This window comes from Magnolia sinica, chromosome 14, assembly GCF_029962835.1.
Source record: "Magnolia sinica isolate HGM2019 chromosome 14, MsV1, whole genome shotgun sequence".
Taxonomy (NCBI): domain Eukaryota; kingdom Viridiplantae; phylum Streptophyta; class Magnoliopsida; order Magnoliales; family Magnoliaceae; genus Magnolia; species Magnolia sinica.
The window spans coordinates 73,891,695-73,918,438 of NC_080586.1; the positions used below are offsets into that span (position 1 = coordinate 73,891,695).

General features: G+C 38.7%; 1 protein-coding gene across 1 annotated transcript; it reads right to left on the reverse strand.

The window, feature by feature from the left end:
* Positions 1–304: 304 nt before the first annotated feature.
* Positions 305–25,793, reverse strand: LOC131226189 (protein DMR6-LIKE OXYGENASE 2-like). Its single transcript, XM_058221943.1, has 4 exons — positions 25,565–25,793; positions 24,495–24,742; positions 21,105–21,423; positions 305–686 (listed from the first exon to the last, which is right to left on the reverse strand). Exons 1-4 carry the CDS (start codon positions 25,757–25,759, stop codon positions 444–446), a joined length of 1,005 nt encoding a protein of 334 aa, XP_058077926.1. The 5' UTR covers positions 25,760–25,793; the 3' UTR covers positions 305–443.
* Positions 25,794–26,744: the final 951 nt, after the last annotated feature.

A 26,744-nucleotide genomic window follows, 5' to 3' on the forward strand; every position in this document is an offset into this window, starting at 1 on the left:
TAGTCACCTCTTAACTCTTTGTTTTTTCTATCTTTTAAGCTTTATTTGATAGTTTTCAATTACGTTAATTGTCTATACGTGCGCATCTTTGCATCTTATCTGCTTCAAAGCTGGCGCGTGAGGTGATTATGAGGGTCATAACAAGGCAAATAAACCCTTCCTCACAGGATAGGCCGATTAAATAATGTCATCTATCATATCTTTAAGTACTTCAAAAGGCACATCCTTGGCACCATCTCTTAGAGAAATGCCCTTCTATTCACTTTTAACACTTCACCAAGGCAATCATACCACACTAAAATCATTCTAATAAGAGTTGCTAAGCCCATGTTACTTCAGATCAATAGCTTATATAAAATACCTTCTACAAACCCTTGCAATGTTTATGCATACATAATAATAAGCATTATTTTCTTTTAAAATAGTGGATATTATTTTTAATCTTAAAGCTTAAAATGTTTCAATGTTGTTTCTTTGTCGTCAGATATATCCGTATAAGTGTTAACGAACTCTTGGAATCGAAAGGCCCGGTAGAGCGGCGAGCTTTTTACATCGACCAGCGTTGGTGCAGGGGCTATAATGCTATCCTTATCAGGATAGATGAAGGCCACGACAGTCGTTCGAGCAGCAGTGGAATTGGTAGCGACGCGGTGCTTGACGCTCTTTAATCGCCCATTACTGATAATCTTTAAAAAAGAAAAAAGAAAAAAAGATTCATATAGTTCAATGAAGCCATATTGTAGACACAGACTACATTTTAAATGGGACAGTAGTAGGTGGATAAAAACGCTACTTCACATATAAAGATTGATATAATTCTCCTCATGCATGGTTTGTTGACAAAAACACAACTTCACAACATAAGCTGTTTAGATTTGAGCATTGTGTCATAGTTGGAAAAACCATATATACATGTCCATAGTTTGTAAGCCCCTTATGCACATGAGCAAGTAAAGTTTTGGACAAGTAATCATAGATATATAACTGGTGGACCATGGTTCAGCATCTTCCTTAAAAGTAATAACTAATTTTCAATGAGACTTATGGTTTCAATGCACACCAGAATAACATATATACATGTACATGTATAACATGTTTCAATGTACCACACATAATTCCTATCCAGGTGGTGCATATGTGCCGCTATCAATCTTCAAGCACTAAAAAGTGTGATGTATGTTTGAATGTGCACATCCCTACATGGACTTGTCCCACTAACCAATTTTTAAGTCCCCCACATATGCCTCAATCTATCCTACGTTCTAAGGTATTTCATAAGCAAGCAAGGGAATAGCTAGTCAACAATAGCTTGTCCATAACTAGCTAACTCTGACAGCATGCATGGATTGCTAAGTCATAACGCAACTTAGTTAAAAAATTTTAAAACAATGCCCACAAGGTGTAAGACACATATGATGGGTCTCTCTAGGTTGAATACCATTTCCCTAATAGCTCTCCATGATATCCACTTTATCCATTGGATTTGCCAAAACATCCTCAATGCGATTTGAAAAATCAAACGGATTCAAAACTCAAGTGAGACACACTAGGAACAATGGGAATTGAACACCAACCATTGAAACCTTATTGGGCCCACAGAAGTTTTGATATTTTAATCATCTTATGAACAAGTTGAAAACCAAATAAACATCACAATGGGCCAAAAATGTTTAAAAGGTGTCTCCATCCCCAATGTTTCTTGTGTTGTGATCCACTTGAGTTTTGAATCCATCTCACTTTTGGGCTTAGGTCTTGTAATTAGCTGGCAAAATGGATAGATTGAATGGGTATAACACAGACATCATAGTGGGTCCCGTAGAACATGGGAAGTAGCAACCCATTGAATAGGTAGACCATTTGTTCCTATTTTTAATTGATTTTCTCGTACAAGAGTTGCTTAGGACGCGCTTGGCATAATGGAATCGGAGGGATTGTGGGGATTTTCTGTTTTGATGTAGAGCGGGTCACGAACACTTTCATGGCCAGGATGGACCAGAGAAGGTCCGATCGGAGGCAGAAGTGATCGGGACCATCAGAACCTCAAAACAATCATATCTTGCAAACTGGAATGAGTTTTTTTTTTTTTACATATCATGCATATATTATTTTGGGGTAGGAGAAGCTACTTTAACCAACCAACCCAGCTATGCCAGGTTTCCCAGGCCAGCTTTGCAAGATTCCATCAAATCGACGGTCGAAAGTCTATTTTCCGTTTTTATTATAAATAGTAAGTTTTAATTCGATCATAACTCTTGATCCTTTTAGTTTTAGAAGTCTTGCCCAACATTAAAAGGACTTGGAAAAATTAGGAGAATAACGTGGTTAAGCCAAATTGGACACTTATTTTTGGCTGAAAATCATGAAGTCTAGTAGGAATCATGACTGCCTATAAACAGTAAGTTTACTATTTATAGTAAGTCACGTTTTTAGGGAGTTTAAGTTGGAGTTTGATTCTAAAACTTCGTTCTAGGTTTGAGTTCATTGTTTAAAGGATTGTAATTTCAAATTTTTTTATCATTAATCAATTTATTTTGAATTATTAGAAATTATTTCCATTTTCATCTCTCATAGATTCGAGGAATCTCTGTGAGAAGTATAGAGGAGCTCCATGGATTCAGAATAGTTATCCCTACAAAAGATGATGATCGACCTCATCACGTCCTTCCCTACGTCATGTTTGCATTTGGTAGCTAGGAATTAGACGGATTTGGATTTGAGTGGAATTAAAATCATCCAAAATAGTTCTTCTTGGACTCCCACCATGAAGCTCTAATTTCAAATCAACTTAATTCCATATGGGCTAAAATCACTTGGTTCCACAAGAGTTCAAATCCATGTTGCCAAACAAGTCCGAAGTTGTTTTTCAAAATGTTTTTTTCAAGTTGTTCAATAGTTGCTGCTAAATGTTTTGGTTACCTTTTACGGATTCAACTTGTAATTAAATAAATCTTCTAGGGAATCTTCATTAAAGGTCCCACCTATTGAATGGCTTGGATCAAATGTTCACATGAGTCATCTCTTCAAGATATCCTTTGACAAATTTCTTTTGAAATTTTCCCTTGAGAAATGTTCTTATATGAATTATACAAGTAGGGAATGTTGGAGACGTAACAAGCCCTAGCGCGACTTGTCGAGTGCAGAAGCAACCTCAAACGAAATCAAATAATATAATAAATAATGAAAATTCAAGCAACTATAGAGAACATGCGAATTTTATGTGGAAAATAACCCTTGTGGGAAAAAACTAAGGCACCAAGCAACAAATAATTCATTATAATAAAAAAAAGTTACAAGAGATTGAACAACTTACATATTCGAAAACCCTAGCTTTCTCCCTCTCTAAACCCTTGGCTCTCAATCTCTCACATTCTTATTAACCTTAATTACATAATTAACATAATATTTATACACCCCATACACAATCAGAAACAAAACCATGCACTTATGCAAAAGTTGCACAAACTGTTGATCGAATTGACTACATTCAACAAACCATCAATCGAATCGACAATGCCCAAAAGTGTCCAAAGAATAAAATTATATTTTCAGGATTTTCTTGATTAAATTGACAAGGCTATCGATTAAATCGAAAATCATGTTTCAGCAACAAATTAAAGACACTCAATCAACAATCTCTACCGAGGCTTCGATCTTCCATCTCCACTATTCCAAGTTGTCATCATCATCTCTACTTATCTTCATATTAGCACCATCATCACCCATTCTTGTGCATACTTCGTCTTCATTCTTTCTTTGCCAAGCGTAGAGAAGTCAAGTAAAATATGAACTTCTCTGTAAAAACAACATTTGTAAGCATGTCCGCCAGATTCTCACTAGTGTGAATTTTCTTAAGAGAAACATTGTCTTCCTTTAGCATCTACCGGATAAAATGATGACAAACATAAATGTGTTTAGTCTGGAAATGGTACACCTAGTTCTTCGCCAAGTTGATCACGCTTTCGCTATCACAATGCACATGTACAACTTTCTACTAAAGCCCCGACTTATTCATCATTCATTTCAACCAAACAACTTCCTTGGATGCTTCCACCACTGCCATATATTCCATTTCAATTATCGAAAGAGCAACCATAGACTGAAATTTCAACATGTAATTGATCGTTCCACCCACTAACACAAATGAGTGACCGAAAGTCGACCATCTATTGTCTACATTTCCATCATAATCCGTATCCACATAACCTATAAGTCTCTTGCCAAATTTTTCTAGTGTCAAGACAGTCCATCATACCTCGTATGTAACGAAGTAGCGATTTCACTGCCTCCTAGTATTACATGCCAGGGTTTGACACGTATCTGCTCACAACACCCACCACATGTGAAATATCCAATTTAATACAGACCATGACATACATAAGATTGTTAACCACAATCGAGAAGAACATACGAGACATATACTGCTTTTCTTCATCTGAAGTAAGACATTATTCTAAAGAAAGATGAAAGTGAGCAACACGGAGTTTGCTAATTGGTTTAGCCTTTTCAAGTCTGAACTTGACTTACACCTTCTCAAGATATTCTTCATAAGACAACCATAGCTTACTCATTTTACAGTCTTTATGTAAATCGATGCCAAGAATTCTTTTTGTAAACCCCCGATCTTTCATCTTAAATATCCTGGATAAATGAGCCTTCAATATGTTGATTTTAGCTATGTTGTAGATGGCGATAAGCAAATCATCAACATATAATACCGGAATAATAAATTCCCCATTACTCAGTGATCTAAAGTAGACACAATGATTGAACTCACTTCTGATGAACCACTGGCTCAACATGAAAGAATCAAAATTTTTGTGCCACTTCTTATGCAACTATTGCAGGCCATACAATCATCTCTTTAACATGTAAACCTTATTCTCTACTACCTAAACCTTGAACCCTTTAGATTGCTTCATGTAGATCTACTCTTCTAGTTCCTCATGTAGAAACATAATCTTCACATCTAACAGTTTCAATTTCAAATTGTATTGGGCAACCAATGTCAACACAAATCCAATAGGTACTTGCTTGACTACGAGTGCGGATATCTCTCCAAAGTCAACACATTCTTTCCGAGCATATCCCTTCGCAACTAATCTCGCCTTGTACCTATCCAATTTCTTGTAGAAAATTCACTTTCCTCCTAACGAGTAGCTCCACCAGTTCCCACGTTTCATTCTTGTACAGAGAGTTCATTTCATCATTTATCATTGCCATCAACTTCTCAGCATCTGTGTGTTCTAATGCTTCATAGAAGGTAGATGGATCCCCCTCATCCGTAATGAGAGAAAATATAATATTTAAGTCATCCATGTATCTCAACAGTAAAGTGTTTCAAATTTATCATTTTTAACATCAATCATTTTTTTTCATTTCCTTATACTCATCCTTCTAGAACAAGGAATCCTCATCGAATTTGACATCCTCATTAAATCTTGCTTAAAGTTCGACCACATAGTCTATATTATTTCACTTCATCATCATAGCTGACAAAAGTACACTTTTTATCCATTTGGTCTAGCTTTTCGCTCTCAACTAATGATAAGTGAAAGTAAGCTTCACAACTAAATATGTGTGGCCTTAAGTAATCAACTTTCTGACCACTCTATACTTCTTCTGAAATTTTACAATCAATCGGTGTAGACAAAGATTGATTCCCTAAATGTTAAGTCGTGTTTATGGCCTCAGCCCATAGCTCATCACCCAACCCAGCATTACTCAACATACTTCGGGCTCTTTCCAAAAGAGACTAATTCATATGTTTAGCTATATCATTATGCTCTAATGTATGCTACACTATGTTATGCCTCGTGAACCCCTCCATCCTTCCAATACTGATTAAATCCCTAGAAGTAAACTTCCCATCGTTATCTGTCCGTAGAATTTTCACCTTTCACATTGTTTGTTTTTCTACCATTACCTTTCATACTTTAACAGTGGCGAACATATCAAATTTATGTTTCATGAAATAAACACAAACCTTTCTAGAGAAGTCGTCAATGAATGTGATAAAAAATGACGACCATTCTCTAGATATAACGAGTGACAACCCCCACACATTCGAATGCACATAATCAAGTTGTAATTTATTAACATGTTTCTCGGTTTTAAAACTCAACTTTGATTATTTTTCCTATATACAATAGTCACATATATCTAAAATAAAAAATAAATAAAACTAGGAATTAAACCACAATCAAGAAGTACCTACATACCGCGCTCGCTCATGTGACCTAAGCGTGCATGCCAAAAAGGCATCGAGGTGGAATCCGCTACCGATGTTGCAGATCCACCCAATATAGTATTCCCGATCAACCTATAAAGGTTTCTGCTCTATTATGCCTTCATAACAGTAAGTGCCCCCTTTGAATCTTTCAGGATACCTTCGTAGCCAGTAAATTTACATCTGAGTGCCTCAAAAGCTCTCAGAGATATCATGTTCTTCTTTAAGTCCATAACATGCCTCACATCTATCAGAGTATTCTCCAACCCATCATACATTCTTATGTGAACCAAACCAATTCCTATCATCTTACAAGCATGATCATTGCCTACAAGAATCATGCCACCATCATATTCGCTATATGTGGTGAATCAACTCCGATGAAGACATATGTGCTACGATGCCCCCGTATCTAAGATCCACTTATCATACAAGCGTCCGACCTTGGACACAAACAAAATGTCACAACCACTTGTCTCTTCGTTGGATTCCGCTAAATTGGCTTCCTTCAGCAAATCATCTAATTTCTCCTCCTTCTGGGTTTTAAGATTTGTACGGTACTTCATGTGTCCACCTTACTATAATTCCAATACTTCAACTTTTCTTTACCCTTCAGCTTGGACCTCGATCGCAACTTTTCATTCTTTCACTTAGATAATCTTCCCATAGCAATCAGTGCACCTGTAGAAGTACATTCCCCTTTGTTATTCCTTCTCAACTACTTTAACTGAAGGGATAAGATAATTGTATCAAGTCCAAGGTATCTCTACCATAGCACATAGTATCCACTAGATACTCATAGGAATCTGGAAGAGATGTTAACAAAATTAGTGTCATCTACTTCTTCGATCTTCACCTCAAAACTTGTCAGTTTATAAAGTAGTTTATTGAAGATATTGATATGCTCAGAGAGATCCGACCCCTCCACCATCTTCTAATTATAAAATTGTCTTTTCAGATACATGCAGTTGAAGAGTGATTTCATCATATAGATGCTCTTCATCTTCGCACACAATCCGGCAGTGGTCGTCTCATCAATGACATTATACAAGACTTCATCGACTAAGCACAATTGGAGTGTACTAATCATCCTTTAATCAAGTTTTTTCCAATCATCTTCTTTCATCGATTCAGGACGTATAACATCCTGAATTTTTGCTATTCTGGATTGTCAAAAAAGTCCTTAAATTTTATTTTATTTTTATAACCAGCCCACTTCGTCACTTACTGACCCTTGACACTTAAAGTGAGCCTATACGTAGGTGATACCGATAAAGAACCACACAAATTCAATTAACCAACCGTATGAAGCCAACTAATCCGCCTGATCACTTAAACTTCAAGTCTAGCCTCGTGAATTGTTCATCTAAGGCCCAAATCTAACCAACCCATTACTGACTAATCAAAATAACCATAACTAAATTAAAGATCTACCCAAAGCTAAGCCAACTATGGCCTAAATCTTAACTAATGGACCAAATCAACCCGGTCACTCATTTAGCCTAAGAACCAACAAGCTAAAATGATCATGACCAAATAACCATTTTCACTAATTTCAAATAGGCCACACTATGAACTTATTTAATCTAAACCTTAACAACTGCGCCTAAGAAATCTCCCTACCCAATTCATTCAAAAAATGCTCCAATTACCCGAACGAGCTCCAGACCACTCGTTAGTGGCCCACTAGTTCCGAAATTATAAAATAATGTCCATCTCATTGGGCTTGACGTCTATCATGGATGGCGAACCAAGAAAGTACCTAGAACTACTCAACTTGGGCTAGAAGCCAAGTGCATAAAACACGCGAATCTCCTAAGCTGAAATCTGAAAACTTAAGTGAAATAGACCTTCCACTCTTTGGCAAAGTTGTGACATTCCAATTACTGAATCGTAATCAAACTCGGGCCATGAACTAGAGATATTTCCCTGCTCATATCTGTATAACTGCCACCCCGATCGAACATCGGTGACTGTTGATCGCAAATCGGTCCCCTGCAATCAATTGACTCATCCATTTGCCGCCAAACTTAGGACAACCATTCATCTGACTATGGGACACCAATTCCATAGTGTAGATGGACTAGGGGGGCACTGGAATGGCCCTAGGAACCTAAAATCAACCCACTAGGGGTATGCATGTTAGAATAAGAACTCCTAGGGCTATTAAATTAAAATTTCAAACTATATAAAGTCTAAAATCTCTCTCCTTCACTCTCATACGAATTTTGCTGCAAGGAGAGAGAGAGAGAGAGAGAGAGAGAGAGAGAGAGAGAGGAGAGAATAGAGAGACAGAGAGTTTCAAAGGAGCTGGATTTTTTTTATAAATCCTCCCTTCTATCACAACTCGCATTGGAGCCCCGACCCCATCGCCGTAAAAGTAGCCCATCAGTCATAAAAAGGTAATCAGCCCTGCCCCTTTCTAAATTTTGGGTGTCTTAAGCCATACATGCCTTCTAACATGCAATTTTATCGGCACGGGGCTCCGGCACACCAATTCGTAGGACCGGCACCTTAGGAACGGCTCCACAAGCCGTCAAACCATTCCTAGGTGTGGACCATTAGCTATAGGTGGTTGTTTATCAAATCTATGCCGAAATTAGTAATTATGGGTGTAGAATTTGCTTGTATGTTAGTTGCATGTATGTTAATTATAGAATTGGAGTGTTGTTTCGAATGTTTTCAAATTTGGGGGGAACTCGATGTTGAGGGTCAAATATTGCATATTAGACCCCAGTCATTGCTTGGATTTATGAATATGATATTGAGTAACGGTCTATCTTAATCGTGTTTGTGTTGCAAGGTGACTTTAGGTGCTTAGACTGAAACAGGGTACTAAAAGCTGAGATTTAATGCTCAAAATTCACCAAAGCATGGGACAGACCCCAGGAGACCAAGATAGACAGATTTACATGCCAGGGATCTAAGAATATCAAGAAACTGAAGCTCAAGTGGCCCGAAAGACGTCCAGAATGCAAGATCACAGGGTTCCCACCATCCGTTTAGCTTGAAACTTCATACATGGCCTGAGGACCATAAATTAACTGTACATGTCGAATTTCATCCATTCGATCCTTGTGCAAGTGTCCCAATGAACTAATCAGCCTATAAACCATTGATTTTGGGCCCACCTGCTATCTGGATATGCTTCAAAATTGGTCTCAACGCGTTAAATGAGCTGACAATATGGATGGACAGAGCGGATTTCTCACGAACATCTCCATAGGACCTCATGTATATCACATGTGCACGGTGCACAAGTGCACTAGCCGTGCACTGGATTTCTCAAAATCGGTCAGCGTTACATCTTCTCCAACTCATAAAAGGACACAGCGTCCTCCCATCGTCCGTCTGTTTCTCACTAGTAGGCCCCACTCCTCATACAATAGATCAATCTAGACCGTCCATTGTGTACATGGGGGGTATTAACCTCACCTAGGTTCCCCTCTGGTCCCATGCAAGCGATCGTGTGAATTTCTCTTTCAAAACGTGGGACGGACGGCAGAATAAAAACTCCATGGGCCGCACCGAAACAGACCCAAAAATCATCCACGTCTGACCGGTTGTGCGAGGGGAATCCAGTGGACGAACTGGATTTTCCATATGACGATGATCAGGGACCCACCGAATGTCACATTACGAGTCGCGCAAGCTCTGTTTCGCAATAGAGCCTGCGGACGAATCTTGTGGGCCACCACCATACTTCAGGAGTCTGATCTGGACCGTCCATCAGAAGCCCACGCTTCCTATCATCCAAGCCTAGATGAATGAACTGCAGGAAGTAATGAAGATCGGTTTTCGATCGTCCAAATGGCGGACAAACGGTGGAAAGATTTGATTCGATGGATCACACTAAACCCAAGAAAAAACACTCCTTCTCGACTAAAATTTCAAGAGGAATTCAATGGACGGGTCGAATTTCTCGTCTGACATCAATCCTAGGCCCACCAATCATTATAGATGCGTAAGGCTTTACTTTTGATTCCACTGCGTAAACAGGGAGTCCGGCTCCGTTGCAAACTGACTGCGAAAGAGAAGTTGGTGTTCGACTCGAGCCACCACTTTCGGAATTCTATAAAGGAGAGAGAGGGAGAGAGAGAAAGGGCATCTTGGCTAGGGGGATCAAGGAAGCTGGACGCGTGGAGCAGAGAGAGAGAGAGAGTAACAATTATTTATTTTATTTTTACTGTTTATTTTTATTTCTTTTACCATGTTTAGCCTAATCATGCCTAGTATAAGCTAAACCTCTTAGCTAGGGCTAAGAGATGAAGCTTGTAGTGTGATGAGAGACTTTTTTGCTTGTGCCTTTTGTTTAGACTGAACTTATGTTGATTTTAGTTTAATTAAGGGAATGTTTTTAGTTTTTAATGGTCTATTGTGACTAAAATTACAATGGGTCTGCGATAGCTTTGAGCATGTTCCTTTCCTTTTTATGTTTATGACGTCAGGAAGCCCTATTGTTCACCATCATCTCCTGGGCATGGTCGGATGACGGTACCCTTCCTAACCTTCATACATTATTGATTGGTTAGTAATTAGTTTAATTCTGTTGTTTACTTTGTCTCATGGGCATGGTTTGGTGATGGAATCCATTCTAATTCATATACCTTTCATCTCTTAAAAACTATATCAAAGGAAGTTCAGTCTTGATTTTCATGAAGATGGGACTCTAAGTCCAGTTGAGTTCTTGAAACAGGCATAAGATCTCCCTGATCTCTACAAGTGGATCCTCTGAATCCCTAGTTCCTTTCCCTGAATTGTTTAAGTTTTATATAATTATTTCATCATTATTCCTCAAATTACACTCGATTTAGATTTCATCTCATTCTAGTTCTAGTTCTAGTTAGTTTCAGATTACGTACAAGTTTTAGTCCCCTGGGATTCGACCTCGGTCTCACTGAGTTTATTACTACATCACAACCCTATACTTGGAGAGTGAACACTCAACCTCTCAATCGCCCAAGATCCTTGCATTGCCTTAATTCCTGATATTCATGAGCATAAAATTAGGACACATTCCCCAAATTCTGAAATAAATAGGAAAATTTCACTGCATGTCCCCTATGCATATGATTAATTACTGATTTTCATTCTATGCATGATTGTTTCTTTGAAATTGAGCTTGTTTACATGTTTATTTAAATTTTCCATGTATTTAAGAATCCTTGATGAATCATGATTTCCATGTCTACAATTTACTGCTATGTATGTCTAAATCCCTCACAACTAGAAGTAGACCGACATCTACTTTAGTATTATTCATGTATACCCTGCCCTCTTGTCGGATTGGCCAGCAATTTCAGAACTCATATGGGCAGCCCCTCCAGTAGGGCTGCCCACGGGAAAATTTGACCCAATTAGTCAAATTACGGGTAGTCGGCAGTAGTCGGAATATGCGGGACGTTGCTCCTAATGCCATACGATTCGTAGTTCGTCCATAGGGGACAAACTGGCTCACTAGCTGGCCATCCATGTTCATTAACCATGTACGTACATGCCTGCTTGAACCCGAGACACCCCGCGTCCATTTATACCCACTGATAACCCGCTGGTTGCGGCCCACAAGTCCTGGGAGCCGATCATGGTGGTATAGGACACTATGCCCGAGCTGTCGGCCTACGCTGTGGTGACGAGCCTCCCCGTACTGACCGTGAACAAGAACTCTTCCTTACAATTGCTCCTTGTATGATTTTATTATTAGGAGTGACAAACTCAAAACAGGCCAAGGATCGTGAGAGCAATATTGCCACGGCCGCGCGATCGGAATAGAGCATTGATTTGTCAAGGTGTCCCAATTTTCCCAAACTGCTGGATGAATGAACGTAATTAATTAACGCGATTAGCATCTCACCATCACATTGCATTAGTTAGGATTGGCGATTCGGCGGTCAAGGTTATATTGAGGGATTGTTTGACATTGCGATTGTTAGACGGTGTCGCTTGAGGGAGTGTTGGAAGTAAAGGCATGCATCATATTATGGAACCATGCATATGCATTAATAAGAGTAATTAGAATTTTTGTGAATGTTTATTTTTCATTAACTTCGTTTATTGGTTTGATAACATGAGTAAGGTACTGTTAATAGTATCCACTGAGATGATCACTCACTCCCATTATGAGACAGTGTTTTAAAATACTAACCAGAACCTGTCTTAGATGCAAGGATTACAGAGTTTGATGCGCTTGATGGAGCAAGTGTGGACGAGGAGGAGCGATCGTACTTCTAAATTTTCGGCGGGTCCCCATTGACAGCCTTAGGAATAACGATCGGGTTAAAGGCAGGGTTTATATTTCTGGATTATGTGTATTTTTGTGAGACATGATCCCTCATGTTCACTTACATTACTTTTTTGTCGGATCTGCTTACTCCATGATAGTTGCACATGTGTTTACTATTTTATTCTTGATTTATGTTGCATGGTCCACTTAAATTTCTCCATTGCTTATGAAACAAACCAATTATGCATATTTCAAAACCCAAAAGGGCATAAGTGGCACCCGGGAATTCGGGTGTCGAGTACCTACTTGGCCTCCCCAAAATCCGGGGCGTTACAGGTGGTATTAGAGCATGGTTTAAGGTTAAGTTGGGCCGTGGGCTGTGGCCCTATCGCAACGCAAGTTCTCGACATGGGTGGGGGCAATCAAACCTAGCGACATTTAAAATCCTAGGACCAAGCCCTCTAAATATCTTGAATGATATGATTTTAGTCTACGATTTAGACTTAGAAGAGACTTGGATCGAAGAATATAGTGGCGATAACACTAGGGACAAGCCCTTAGATCGCTGAGGGATGGTTCGAATCGCACTTAGCCGAGTACTCATAAACGTAGCATCGCAACCCGGCGTAACAGGGTTGGATGGCCCAAATAACTCGCCCAACTCCAAATTCATGTATAGAACGTTTGGTAACCTATTTTGGTTCATGAGATACGTCCATTTTAAGTTTTGATGGTCAGGATCATTCCCACTCCCAATCGGGACTTTTCCTAGCGCACTTGAACCATTGGACGGGCGAGCCGAAGTCGGATTATGAGAATAGGGGAATTATAGACCTGGGAAATCTAGATTTGCCACATGACGACACCCCTAAGCCTGAATGGGCCACCGCCGACTCCCAATCAATATTCTTGGCCCATCTCGGGTGCAGCACGCCGCTCAAATCACTCGAGAGGACGTGGGGCCAAGGCGAGTAAGCCACCTCCACCCAAAAACACCACAAATGACTAATGAGAGGTGGGCCACCACTATTGGGGCATTCACCCACTGAAAAAAAAGGGACCAGTAGTGGTTGGACCACCGCCGTTTGGGGTGCTCTCGCCGAGGCGAAGCAACAAGCAGCGGTGGGACCCCACTGAGAGGTCCAGATGGTGGTGGGGACACCGCCAGTTCGGTGGGACCCCACTAAGATGTCCAGAAGGTGGCGGGGCCCCCGCCGAGATGTCCAGATTGTGGCAGGGATTCCGCCGAGTGCCATTCGTGTGCCCCCCCCCCAAATGCATGTGGGCCCCTCCTACCCTTACTTAGTCCCTTTCTAAAACCCTGTTTACCTTAAACTCCCATTTTTAACCCCTCCTAACCCTAAGCAACCCTCCATTCCTACCCCCATCTCAATTCAAACCCTTCCTAAGACCCACAAACCCATCTTCTCCAAGGTCCTCCATTTCCAAGCACCTAGAGCCTTCCTTTTCTTCATTTCCTTCACCTATAGGTTCCTTGCCACAAGAATCTTCTTACCTATCACCATTCCCTACATTTCCCTAGACCCTTCTTCCCTAAAACTCATCCTTTTCTCACACTCTTTTCTTTCAAACTCATTACCTTATCCCTTACTCCCTTGCTCCTAAACCCATTTCTACAACAACTCCCCACCGAATCTCCTTCCCTAGATTCTTTCATATCTAGGCCTTCCATTTGCCAAAACCATCCTTTCCTAAGCCCATCTTCCTCAAGGCCACCAACTTCTCACATTCCACCACTTAATTCTTCTAATTTTTCTAATCACTTTTTATGTTCGACACAAATCCTAAAGCTCAAGGGATGTAAAGTTATAATCAAACTAAAACTTACTATAAATAGTAAAAAGGTAAATAAAGTGTATTTTTGACCATTGACCTAATATAATCTCACAAAATAATCAAGTTATTTGGCTAAAGCAGCTTCTCCTACCCCAAATTCATATATGGCACGTCGAGTAATTCATTCTAAATTGAGAGATACACCAATTTCAAATATCGAGTGGCGGGGCCACCGCCGATTTCTACCAACAGGTGGCAGGGCCACCACTGACTTAGTCCAGTGAGTGGCGTGGCCACTGCTAAATCAGCGGGACCCCGCCGGAATTTTCTGCGATTTTGTCTTTTTAAAGTAACTTCAAAAAGTCATATCTTCCTCAATATAAATTTGATTGAGGTGATTAAAAAGTCAGATTGAAGCTTATATAATAACTATAGTTTCATATAAAAATAAATTAAAAATAAAATAAAATTTTAAACATAGTTAAGTTTAGGATGTATTGACAATTGTCTAAAAATTGTAGTTTCAGAAGTTGTTACTTCTAGAATTTTAATAATTTATCTACAACTCCAAATGAGATTAAATTTTGTAAGATGGATTTAAACTTAATGATAAAATATCATAAAAATTTTAAAAATAATTCACTTACTAAAAGTATAAGAAACGTTACAAGAAATAGAGACATTTTGCAATCATACAAAAATCGTTAGTTTCAGACAACTATCACTTATAGAATTTTAATAATTTTTCTACAACTCAAAATGAGATAAAATTTTGTAATATGATATTAAACTTACTAATAATTTTTTATAAAAATTTAGAAAATAATTTAGTTACTTTAAGTATGAAAAACATTACAAGCAGTAGAGGTATTTTAGAAACAAATAGAAAATCGTTGGTTTAGGACAACTAGTACTTCCTAAATTTTTATAAATTTTATGGAACTTCAAATGAAACGAAATTTGTGAAATAAAAGTAAGCTTAATAATGGATAATTAGAAAATTTATAAAAATAATTTAGTTACTAAAAGTGATAAATATGTTACAAATAATAGAAGGGTTAAAACCGAAAATTTCTGCAACTTCGAGTTGCCAATAGACTAGTCATATCTTTTCATATTAAAGTTTAGTATTTGGTGTCTATTTAGGAATTATTTATAATCATACTAGGAATCATCCTATAATTAAATTTAATTATATATATTTTTTTAGTTTAAGTTATTTTTTATGCAATTAAATTAGGACCCTTAGTAAGATTGAGTTTCATAGTTTAATGCTCTGTAAGCTCATATTAGAGGCGAACAATAGTAAAATATTTTAAGTTTTCTTATTCTCTTATGAACTCAAGGTTCAATCAACATTGAGAAGACGATATTTTTCGTCTTTCCTTTTCTACATCCTTATTAGCGTATTATCACTCCAAACATCTAGAATACCTTAGAACTTTCAAATATTTCTTCCCTCTTAAAATTAATGAAAGCTAAGTGCAGTTTGCTCATAACCCACTAACCATAAGATTGAAATGGCAATATACATATAAAATTTTATGCTATTAGAAATCTTTTTAGGATGATCTTTGACCATAGACATATTGAGAGATTTATTAATCCCCAGTTTGAAAATAAATTAAAATGAGAACTCTCTTTAACCAAGACCCGAAAGGCAACCTTATAAATGTAAAACTCGAACTTCCTAATGAATTTTGATATTTCCAAAATGTCTAGAATAATCGGACTATGGAATTACGGAACCATACACGTGTAAAACATTCGCGGCTTGGCTCAATTCTCAATCCTGGACGACTACCAATGGACTCACTACTTTGACCGATCAAAAGATCAGGATCTACCAAGACTAGGAAGGGATACATTGAGCCTTCTACCCTTGTCAGGTAGATGATCGACGTATTGGGTTCAAACCCACTATAACCGTCTCTCCATGTTGGACGAATATTTAAAAACATATATTTTTACTCTATATAGAGGAGAACCGTCGTCATGAATCCAAAGCTTTTGAAAATTTGTAGTAAATTGTTAGGTCAAAAATTTTTTAAAGGGGGTAGACTACAATAAGTCAAATGAGCATATTTAGTTACACCCTACCATACATATGAACACGAAATCAACAAACCTTAGGCGTATGAAATTAAAATATCTTTACATATTTATATTAGGCAATTTCGAGGACAAAATTGTTTTTAAGGGGGGTAGATTGTAACATTCTAAATTTTTGTTATTTTCGATTGTCAAAAAATTCCTTAATTTTTTTTTTATAACTAGCTCATGTCGTCACTTACTGAGCCTTGATGCTCGAAGTGAGCCTATACGTAGGTGATACCGATAAAAAACTGCACAAATTTGATTAACCAACTGTATGAAGCCAACTAATCCGCCTGATCACTTAAACCTCAAGTTTAGCCTCATGAATTGTTCATCTAAGGCCCAAATCTAACCGACCCATCATTGACTAATCAAGACAACCGTACCTAAATTAAAGATCTACCCAAAGCTGAGCGAGCTATGGCCCGGATCTTAACTAATAGACCAAATCAACCCGGTCACTCATTTAACTTATGAACCAACAATCTAGAGTGATCATGACTAAATAACCATTTTTGCTAATTTCGAATAGGTCACACTATGAAATTAGTTAATCTAAACCCTAACAACTGCGCCCAAGAAATCACTCTACCCAATTCATTCAAAAAATGCCCCGATTATCCGAACGAGCTCTAGATCGATCGTTAGTAGCCCACTAGTTCCAAAATTATAGAATAATATCCATCTCACTAGGCTTGACGTCCATCGCAGGTGGCAAACCAAGAAAGTGCCCAGAACTGCTCAACTTGGGCCAGAAGCCAAGTACTTGAAACACGCGAATCCCTTACGCTGAAATCTGAAAACTTAAGTGAAATAGACCTTCCACTCTTTAGCGAGTTGTGATATTCCAACCGTTAAATTGTAATCAAACTCGAACCATGAGCTAGGGATATTTTTCTGCTCATATCCATATAATCGGGACCTCGATCGAACCTCATTGACCGTTGATCGCAAGTCGGGCCCCTACGATCAACTAACTCATCTGTTTGACACCAAACTTGGGACAACCCTTCATCTGACTATGGGACACCTATTCCATTGCGCAGATGGGCCAAGGAGGCACTAGAATGGCCCTAGGGACCTAAAATTAACCCACTAGGGTATGCATATTAGAATAAGAACTCCTAGGGCCATCTAGATTAAAATTTCAGACTATATAAAGTCTAAAATCTCTCCTTCACTCTCATACGAATTTTCCTGCAAGAAGGAGAGAGAGAAAGGAGATAGTAGAGAAAGGGAATTCCAAAGGAGCAGAAATGTTTAGAAATCCTCCCTCCTACCACTACTCGCATCGGAGCCCCGACCCCGCAGCCGTAGAAGCGGTTCATCAGCCATAAAAAGGTAATTAGCCCTGTCCCTTTCTAAATTTTGGGTGTCTTAAGCCATGCATGCCTTCTAACATGCAATTTTATCCGCACAAGACTCCGACACACCAACTCGCGGGACCGGCACCTTGGGAGCAGCTCTACAAGCCGTCAAACCATTCCTAGGTGCGGACCATTAGCTATAGGTGGTCGTTTATCAAATCTATGCCGAAATTAGTGATTATGGGTGTAGAATTTACTTGCATGTCAGTTGCATGTATGTTAATTGTGGAATTGGAGTGTTGTTTCGAATGTTTTTCGATTTGGGGGGAACTTGGCCTCTCAATCGCCCAAAATCCTTCCATTGCCTTAATTCCTGATATTTATGAGCATAAAAGTAGGACAATTCACCAAATTCTGAAACAAATAGGAAAATTTTGCTGCATGTCCCCTATGCACATGATTAATTACTGATTTTCATTTTACGCATGATTGTTTCTTTAAAATTGAGCTTGTTTACATGTTTATTTAAAATTTCCATGCATTTAAGAATCTTTGATGAATCATGATTTCCATGTCTATGCTATGTATGCCTAAATCCCTCACAACTAGAAGTAAACCGACATCTACTTTAGTATCATTCATTTATACCCTGCCAACTTGCCGGATTGGCCAGCAATTTCAGAACCCGTATGAGTAGCCCATCTAGTAGGGCCGCCTATGGGAAAATTTGACCCAATTAATTAAATTATGGATTGTCAGCAGTAGTCGGAGTACGCGGGACGTTGCTCTCAATGTCGTACAATTCGTAGTTCGTCTAGAGGGGACAAATTGGCTCACCAGCTGGCCATCCATGTTCATTAACCATGTATGTACATGCTTGTTTGAACATGAGATACCCCACGTCCATTTGCGCCCACTGATAACCCGCTGATTGTAGCGCACAAGTCTTGGAAGTCAGGCATAGTGGTATGGGATACTATACCCAAGCTGTCGGCCTACGCTGGGGTGATGAACTTCTTCGTAGTGACCGCGAATAAGAACTCTTCCTTACAATTGCCCCTCGTATGATTTTATTATTGGGAGTGACAAACTCAAAACAGGTCAAGGATTACGAGAGCAATACTACCACGGCCGCCAGGGCCGCGCGATCAGGATAGGGCATTGATCTGTCAGGGTGTCCCAGTTTTTCCAAACTGCTGGATGAATGAACGTAATTAATCAACACGGCTAACATCTCACTATCAAATTGCATTAGTTAGGATTGGCGATTCGACGATCAAGGTCACATTGAGGGAGTGTTTGACATTGCGACCGTTAAACGGTATCGCTTGAGGGAGTGTTGGAAGTAAGGGCATCCATCATATCATGGAACCATGCATATGCATTAATAAGAGTAATTAGAATTTTTGTGTATGTTTGCTTTTCATTAACTTCGTTTATTGATTTAATAACATGCGTAACTTATTGTTGATGGTATCCACTAAGTTGATCACTCACTCTCACTCTGGGACGGTGTTTTAAAACATCAACCAAAACCTGTCTTAAATGTAGGAATTACAGAGTTCGATGCGCTTGATGGAGCAAGCGTAGATGAGGAGAAGTGGTCGTACTTCCAAATTTTCAGCGGGTCCCCATAAACTACCTTAGGATTGGCGATGGGGTTCAGGGCAGGGTTTATATTTCTGGATTATGTGTATTTTTGTGGGACACGGTCCCTCACATTCACTTACATTATCTTTTTGTCAGATCTACTTACTCTATGATAGTTACACATGTGTTTACTATTTTAGTTTTGATTTATGCTGCATGGTCTACTTAAATTTCTCCATTGCTTATGAAACAAACCAATTATGTATATTTCTAAACCCAGTAGGGTATAAGTGGTACCTGAGAATTTCAGAGACAAGTACCTACTCGGCCCCCTCGAAATCTGGGGCATTATAGGACATTATGCTTTTCCAAGGAGTGCGTGTTGTAACCCTTGTTGAATTAGGATGGCTTTCATCTTCAACATCCACAATTCAAAATTGTTTTTGCCTATGAACTTCTATGCCTCTAACTTCATATTCGATCCCCTTGATTCCATGTCTCAGATTCAATATGAAAACTCAACGTTCACTCTAATACCACTTGTTGGGGACACAACAAGCCCTAACACGACTTATCGGGCAAGGAAGCAACCTTAAACAGAATCAAACAACGCAATAGATAACGAAATTTCAAGAAACTATAGAGAATACACGAATTTTATATGAAAAACCTTACGGGTAAAAAACTACGATACCAAGTGGCGAACAATCCACTATAATCAGAAAGTTACGAGAGATGGAACAACTTACAGATTCGAAAACCCTAGCTTTCTCCCTCTCTAAACCATTGGCTCTCAAGCTCTCACATTTTGTTGAACCCTAATTGCGTAATTAGTATGGTATGTATACACCCCATACACAATTAGAAACAAAACCGCGCACTTATGCAAAAGTTGCGCAAAATGTTGATCGAATTGTCAATCGAATCGATTGCAATCGACACACTATCGATTGAATCAACAATGCCGAAAAGTATCTAGAGAGTAAACTTGTATTTTCGAGATTTTTTTATCAAATCAACGAGGTTGTCAATCGAATCAAAAATCATGTTTCAGCAACAAATTGAAGGCACTCAATCAATAGGGAACTAGCGATGTCCTTTGTAGGACCAATACAGCGTCTTTTAGTTTTTGAGTTGCCCAACTTCAGGTTTTCTAAGCTTTTGAACTATGATGTGGATCAATGTAAGACTGACTTGAGAAGGTTGGCTAGACCATGGATCAATAATACAGCTAGGGAAGACCAAAAGACTCCTTGATGTCCTTTCTATTGTCAAAATGTAAGAAGCAAATGAATTCTCGAAGAAATCAAAGAAATTCTTGGCAATGCCATGAGATCAATTCATTCTTTCTTGTTTGATAAATGCGCACAACTTCGTCTGGTTTCGAACCCTAGTAAGAGGTGCACACATGCATGATGGCTCTCACTTTAAAACTTTCTTCCCAGCGAGGCCTAAGCCCGCCTCATAACAATTATACATAACCTGGGCTAGAGCCCTGCTGGAATCTAAGCTGGGCCACGCGTGACAGAGATTTGGGTTGTTCATCAGGTATGCATCTCACCATGCATGATATATGACTAAAGAAAGGGCCTTTGAAACCACAAAAACGGGGGCTGAAGAGCTCTTAGACATGGCCTGATCTTCGCTTGAAATTTTAGCTAGGCCTGGATCCAGTCCATGGGCATAACGTTTCAGCCCAAGCCAAGCCCAAAAACCCAACGCCCCATCTCAGTTCATTGACAGTCCTAATGAAAACAGATCATGTCCAAAATTTCACTAACCATGTAATTGGATTTATAGAGAGAGAGAGAGAGAGAGAGAGAGAGAGAGAGAGAGAGAGAGAGAGAGAGAGAGAGAGTAAAAGTACCTGCATCTGTTGGCCTAAATTCACCACATATGCATTGGGAAGAGCCTCTACACCCATCCATTCCCCATCCTTGAAGACTTGGAGGCCACTTACTTCACCTTGAAGAAGAAGGGTGATGATATTTGGGTCACAATGCTGTTGCAGACCCCAAGTTAAGCTTGGGTCTGGACATTTTGGATAATGGTTTATCGACAACACTTGCGTGCTGCTAAGTTCATCGCCGAAGTAGTCCCTTTCAAGCCCCAATCCTTCGCATATTAGCTCTAAAATCCTCAAAGCCACTCCTCTTACCTCTACACTGTATGTTGCAGCCACATCCCTGAAAAAAAAAAAAGTTGAACAATCCTAATGCCTGATTCATCGATACTTGTTAATAGAAATACGACTATTGGCTATTTTTTATTTTTAACTGTCCAATAAATGTCTACCAATTTAATAGTGAGGTAATTAAAGAAGCATGATTTTTAATAAATACATCAAAACTGCTATACGTATTTTGAATGGATTTATTTTAAATTACTTGTATGTCATGTATATGATTTTCAAGTATTCTAGGTGCCAGTGTATCATCCATCACACTCTACTCGAGTATCAAAGCTTCTCTCGTAATGTAGTCTACAGTGCTTGGGTTCATATCAAATGATTAATTTCTATTATCGATCGATGGGCTCCACTTGTACAAAATGAAAACATGAAATGCAGTGCAGAATCTTTAGTTTTTGGCACTGTATTACCCAACACATCTAAGTAGTCCTGCAGACTATTATATCTGTTCTATGTTTATAAATGAGAGAAAGGGGGAGAGAGAAAGGTCTAATAACTCAACTTTTGTAATATGATATCAAAGCTTCTGATGTGGGGCTTTTAATCCATTCAAACCTGCAAACCTAAAACTTCTCCTTGTTCATTAAATACAAATTGAGGCATTAGAGGGTTCTCCTCCCCTTTTTCTTATCTATGAACTTGGAACAAATATTATAGTCCGGAGGAGCACACAGATACTGTACACCATACTAACAAAGTCTGCTTTGATACTCTAATAAAATGTGATGGATGGACGATACACGGGCTTGTGGAAATTACCTACAAATTGCATACCTTTTAGAAAATTAATTTAAATTAAACTATCCAAAGTACGGGTTCCAATTTAGATGTATTGTCAACCTAAATGTAAGCTTATTTGATTAGTGAAGCTATATGAGGCCCACTGAGATGCCCAAGAGAAATCCACTCTGTCCATCAATTTTACAAGCTCACAATAGGATAGTGCTCCAAATATGAAGCATATCAAACAATTAGGTGGGCCACACGAAAGGAAACAGTTAGAATGGAAATGCCCAGCATTGAACCTTCCCTGACGCAGGGATAAACGTGATGAAGATAACTACTCCGAATCCACGGAGCTTCTCTGGACTCCTCACAGAGACTTCTCGAATCCACGAGGAAAGAAAGCATAAAATAGAAATAAATTCTAAGAAATTCGAAATTGATTAATTCCCCCATAAAAACGAGTTCACAACCCTTTAAATAGGGGTACCAAGCAATGGGAAAGAAATCGAAATCAAACTATAACTCAAACTCCTAGAATCCGCGACTTACTATAAATAGTAAACTTACTATTTATAGACGGTCGTGATGTCTTCTAGTGCGCAAGGTTTTTGGCCAAAAATAGTAAGTGTCCTATTTGGCCTCACCAAATCGTTCTCCTAATTATTCATAGCTCTTTTCAAGTTGGGCACAACTCCTAAAGCCCGATGGATGAAGAGTTATAACCAACTAAAACTTACTGTTTATGGTAAAAATGAAATTAAAACAAGGAAACGACCATCGATCCAAGGGTTTTTCGCAATTCTGGGCTGCGCAACCCGGCATAGCTAGATTGGTTGGCTAAAGTAGCTTGTTCTACCCCAAAATCATATATTTTACGTCAGGTAACTCATTTCGAATTGCGAGATACGCCTGATCTAAGGTCCGACGGTCTGGATCACTTCTGTTGTCGACCGGACCTTTTCTGATCCATCTTAGCCATGAAACTGTCCGCGACCCACTCTACATCATTCCCGAAGCCCACCATGGAGTTTATTTACCATCTAAACCATTCATAAGGTTAGTACCACTAGTATTAACAGTAGGCACAAATTTCATCCTGATATAAAACTTGTATGGCCCCCACAAAGTAGCTTCCAATGGTGTGTTGTGGTCCACTTGAGTTTTGGATTTGTCTCATTCTTGGACTTCTTTCCTATTACGAGCTGCAAAAGTGATGAATGGACTGTATTTCTCACAGGCATTCAACAATATTTTTTTGAGAAAATTGACTTATATTTTCAAATCATATGTTTGGAAAAATTAAAATTCCCTTGAGAAAGTGTTTTTTTTTTTTTAGTGCAACTCCATGTTTTAAAGTGTTTACGTTACAATGCGAGCATGATACCTATATGAGATAAGACCTATTACATATATCGTAGTAATTGACTTACATGTAACAAAAAATTCCATCTTTTGTTGCATGAGCTCTAGCAAGTAAAATAAATTGTTTATGTGACATTCACTCTGCACATCTAGCCTAGCTTTTCCTTATTCATTACACAACCAAAGCCCACGTTGATCGACAACTCAGGAAGGCCACCAGGTAATGGATGATTGGATCAACCTAACTATGAGACAATGTGACTATAGAGTAGCAATCTCCTCATTAACAACTCCCACCTATTGGACGTGTGTATGGTTCAGAGGCAAGTTACCAAAAAAAAAAAAAAATTGCAATCCAGTGGATGGATTTCTTAAACAACTACCATGAGGGGCCCAACATACATTTCAGCAATCCAAGGCATTCATCCAGTAGTGTACATTGTGATTATGGACTAAAAAATTATATTGGCTTGTTGATCATCTAATGGCAGATCACACCATGTAAGAAAGATGAATGGTCAAAAACTTAGAAATTGTATAACTTAAATTAAGCCAACTAGACTATGAAATCTACGGTCTCCAAGTCACAGTGCAAAAGTCAATGGGTTGATCAATGTTTACCTTTGATTCTTTTATGTTGAAATAGGACCATTGAATATTTTTCATTTTTAACAGTTTAATAGATTTCCACCAATCCATTAGTAAGATGATCCAATAAGGTAATGCTAGGTTTATGATACATCTAAAAGCCTGAACAGTTTATTTTGAATTACTATATATATTCCACATATGTAAGTTTTAAAAACCAGTGTATCATCTACTACACTGCCCAAGTATCAAAGCTTTTTTAACTCTACGAAGTTTGAGCCAGTGGGTCACCTCCACCACTGGCAACATTGATACGGAGGGTTTGTTGTTTAGATGTTCATGCATGCATAAATACCTTCAAAACGTGTAATACTATGGACGAAGGATTACCTATATCTACTCGGTTTTTCGGGCCATAAATTTATGAATTTCTCGACAGGATGGGAAGGATGTCGTAGATTTTCCCTCCAATAATGCACATCTTCATTGTCATATCTGATGCTTGCCTTAACTCTCACAACCTGGCTAGGATCTTCTGAGTACAGCTTTGCTCTCTCCTCGACTGGCATCTCGAAAAATTCCATGGCGACGCCCATCATGTCATTGATGCTTTTTTCGGGGACTCCATGATTAACTAGCTGCATTAGAACAGGTACATTTATTTTTTAGTGTGTTTTTTAATTCTATTTTTGGGTCACTGAAGGATTTCCAAATCAACTCATTTCATATCAAGGGGTGAACCGATCTTGGGCTACTTTCCTAAACAAGTTTATGAGATCCACACCATCCATCAAGTACGCTGCCTCAGTTTAAATAATGAATTTAAAATTCATGAAAAACAAAGCTCAGATAGGCCACACAACAGTGATACAGTTGCGATGGAATGCCCATTAGATTTACGTAGGTCCCACTGTAGCGTTTATATGCTATCCAATTCATTTATCCGATCAGTCTCATCAGGATGAAAGAATCAGCTAAAAATCAGATTATTCCAATCGCCACACCACGTGAATTTAGAAGTTTTAAGTCTCAGTATTTTCTTTTTGGGGGTGGCCCATCTGATTGTTGAATCAGCCACAGTTTTTGCATCAAGACAAAAAAAGGGGTTATATATATGATGGACGGCATGGATTTCATGCAAGGTAAGTCATTTCTCCCACTTTATTGAAAGAAACCACGTGGGTACGGTGGGGATGGACCCGCCACAGGGTGCCCAAGTGTTTTCCTTAATGGACCAAGGACTCTCAGGTTAATATCTACCAGTCTGCTAAGTCCAGCCTACCCTGAAATGGAATAATTTCAACGGCTAAGTTTGGCCTATCTTACGAAGGCCAATTCAAATCTTGGCCTTTGCTTTTATATATATATATATATATATATATATATATATATATATAGATAGATAGATAAAGAAAGAAAGAAAGAAATGGTTAAAAATGCTGAAGGGGAAAGTGGAGGACCTGAAAGAAACCATATTCTTCACAAGCTCTCAAAATTTGCTCGATTACTTCAGCCTGATCGCTTCCACCCAAATCAATGACCGGGATCGAGTTGCAAGTACGAACCGCCACATCGCCGGGACGTTTTTCCGGTGGAAATACGTAAGATTCCGGCACCGATTGCTTGTTGACACGGGAGGAAACGAGCTTCTCCATCTTCAAACTGCTAATGGACCACAACAACTTGAATGGTTGAATTTATAAGGGAAATTGTATTAAAATAGTTCTTGGAGGCTGGCGGAATTTCCGACTGGACGACCCACTTATTGCCCACGAACCTTTTTAGGCCCACTTATTTTTAGCTTCCAAAAATAAGCCCCTTCTGTACGGACGACTTTTCACCGGACCGAAATACCCCGCCATTTCTTCCGAAAGCGGATTAGCTGGTGTGCGAAGACGAGCGCTGACGCTCCTCGAACTCCGAGTTGTACGAACGGTTCAAAAGAGGTCAAAGTTACGTGGGTCCCACAGTTATGTATTTATTAAATCCACAACGTCCATCCATATTTCGAGATCATTTCAGTTCATTATAAAAAAAAACCAAATTATATCCAAAGATCAATTAGACCACACCACAAATAGCAGCGGGAAAATTGATTTTCACTGTTAAAAATTTCGTAGGGCCCACCGTAACATTTACTTTCCATCCAATCTATTCATAAGGTCACAAAGACCTGGATCAAGTGGAAAAACAAATTTCATATTAATCCAAAACTTCTGTAACCCCTAAAAGGGTTTCGATGGTAGACGTTCAATTCCCCACTGTCGTTTACAGTGTGGTCCACTTGATAGTTAGATCTGTCTTATGTTTCGTCTCAAGCCTTAATATGAGCTCTCCAAATAGATGGACGGTTTGGATATAACACAGACCTCATGATGGGACCCACAAAAGCAATGGAGATTCTATAAGCAAAAAAAAAAAAAATACCGCAGGCTGGCTTTTTTTTTTTTTTTTTAAACAACGAGAATTTTTTCCCCAAACCTTTTTCTCTAATACATATTTATGTAAATATGCATAAATAAGTATATAAAAATACTCTTCTCTCTTTTAATTCAAGTCTTTCTCTATTCATTTAACAAGCATATCTCCTAAGCTAAGATGAGTTACTTGAAGCACCCTATATGATTTTGGAGCAGAAGT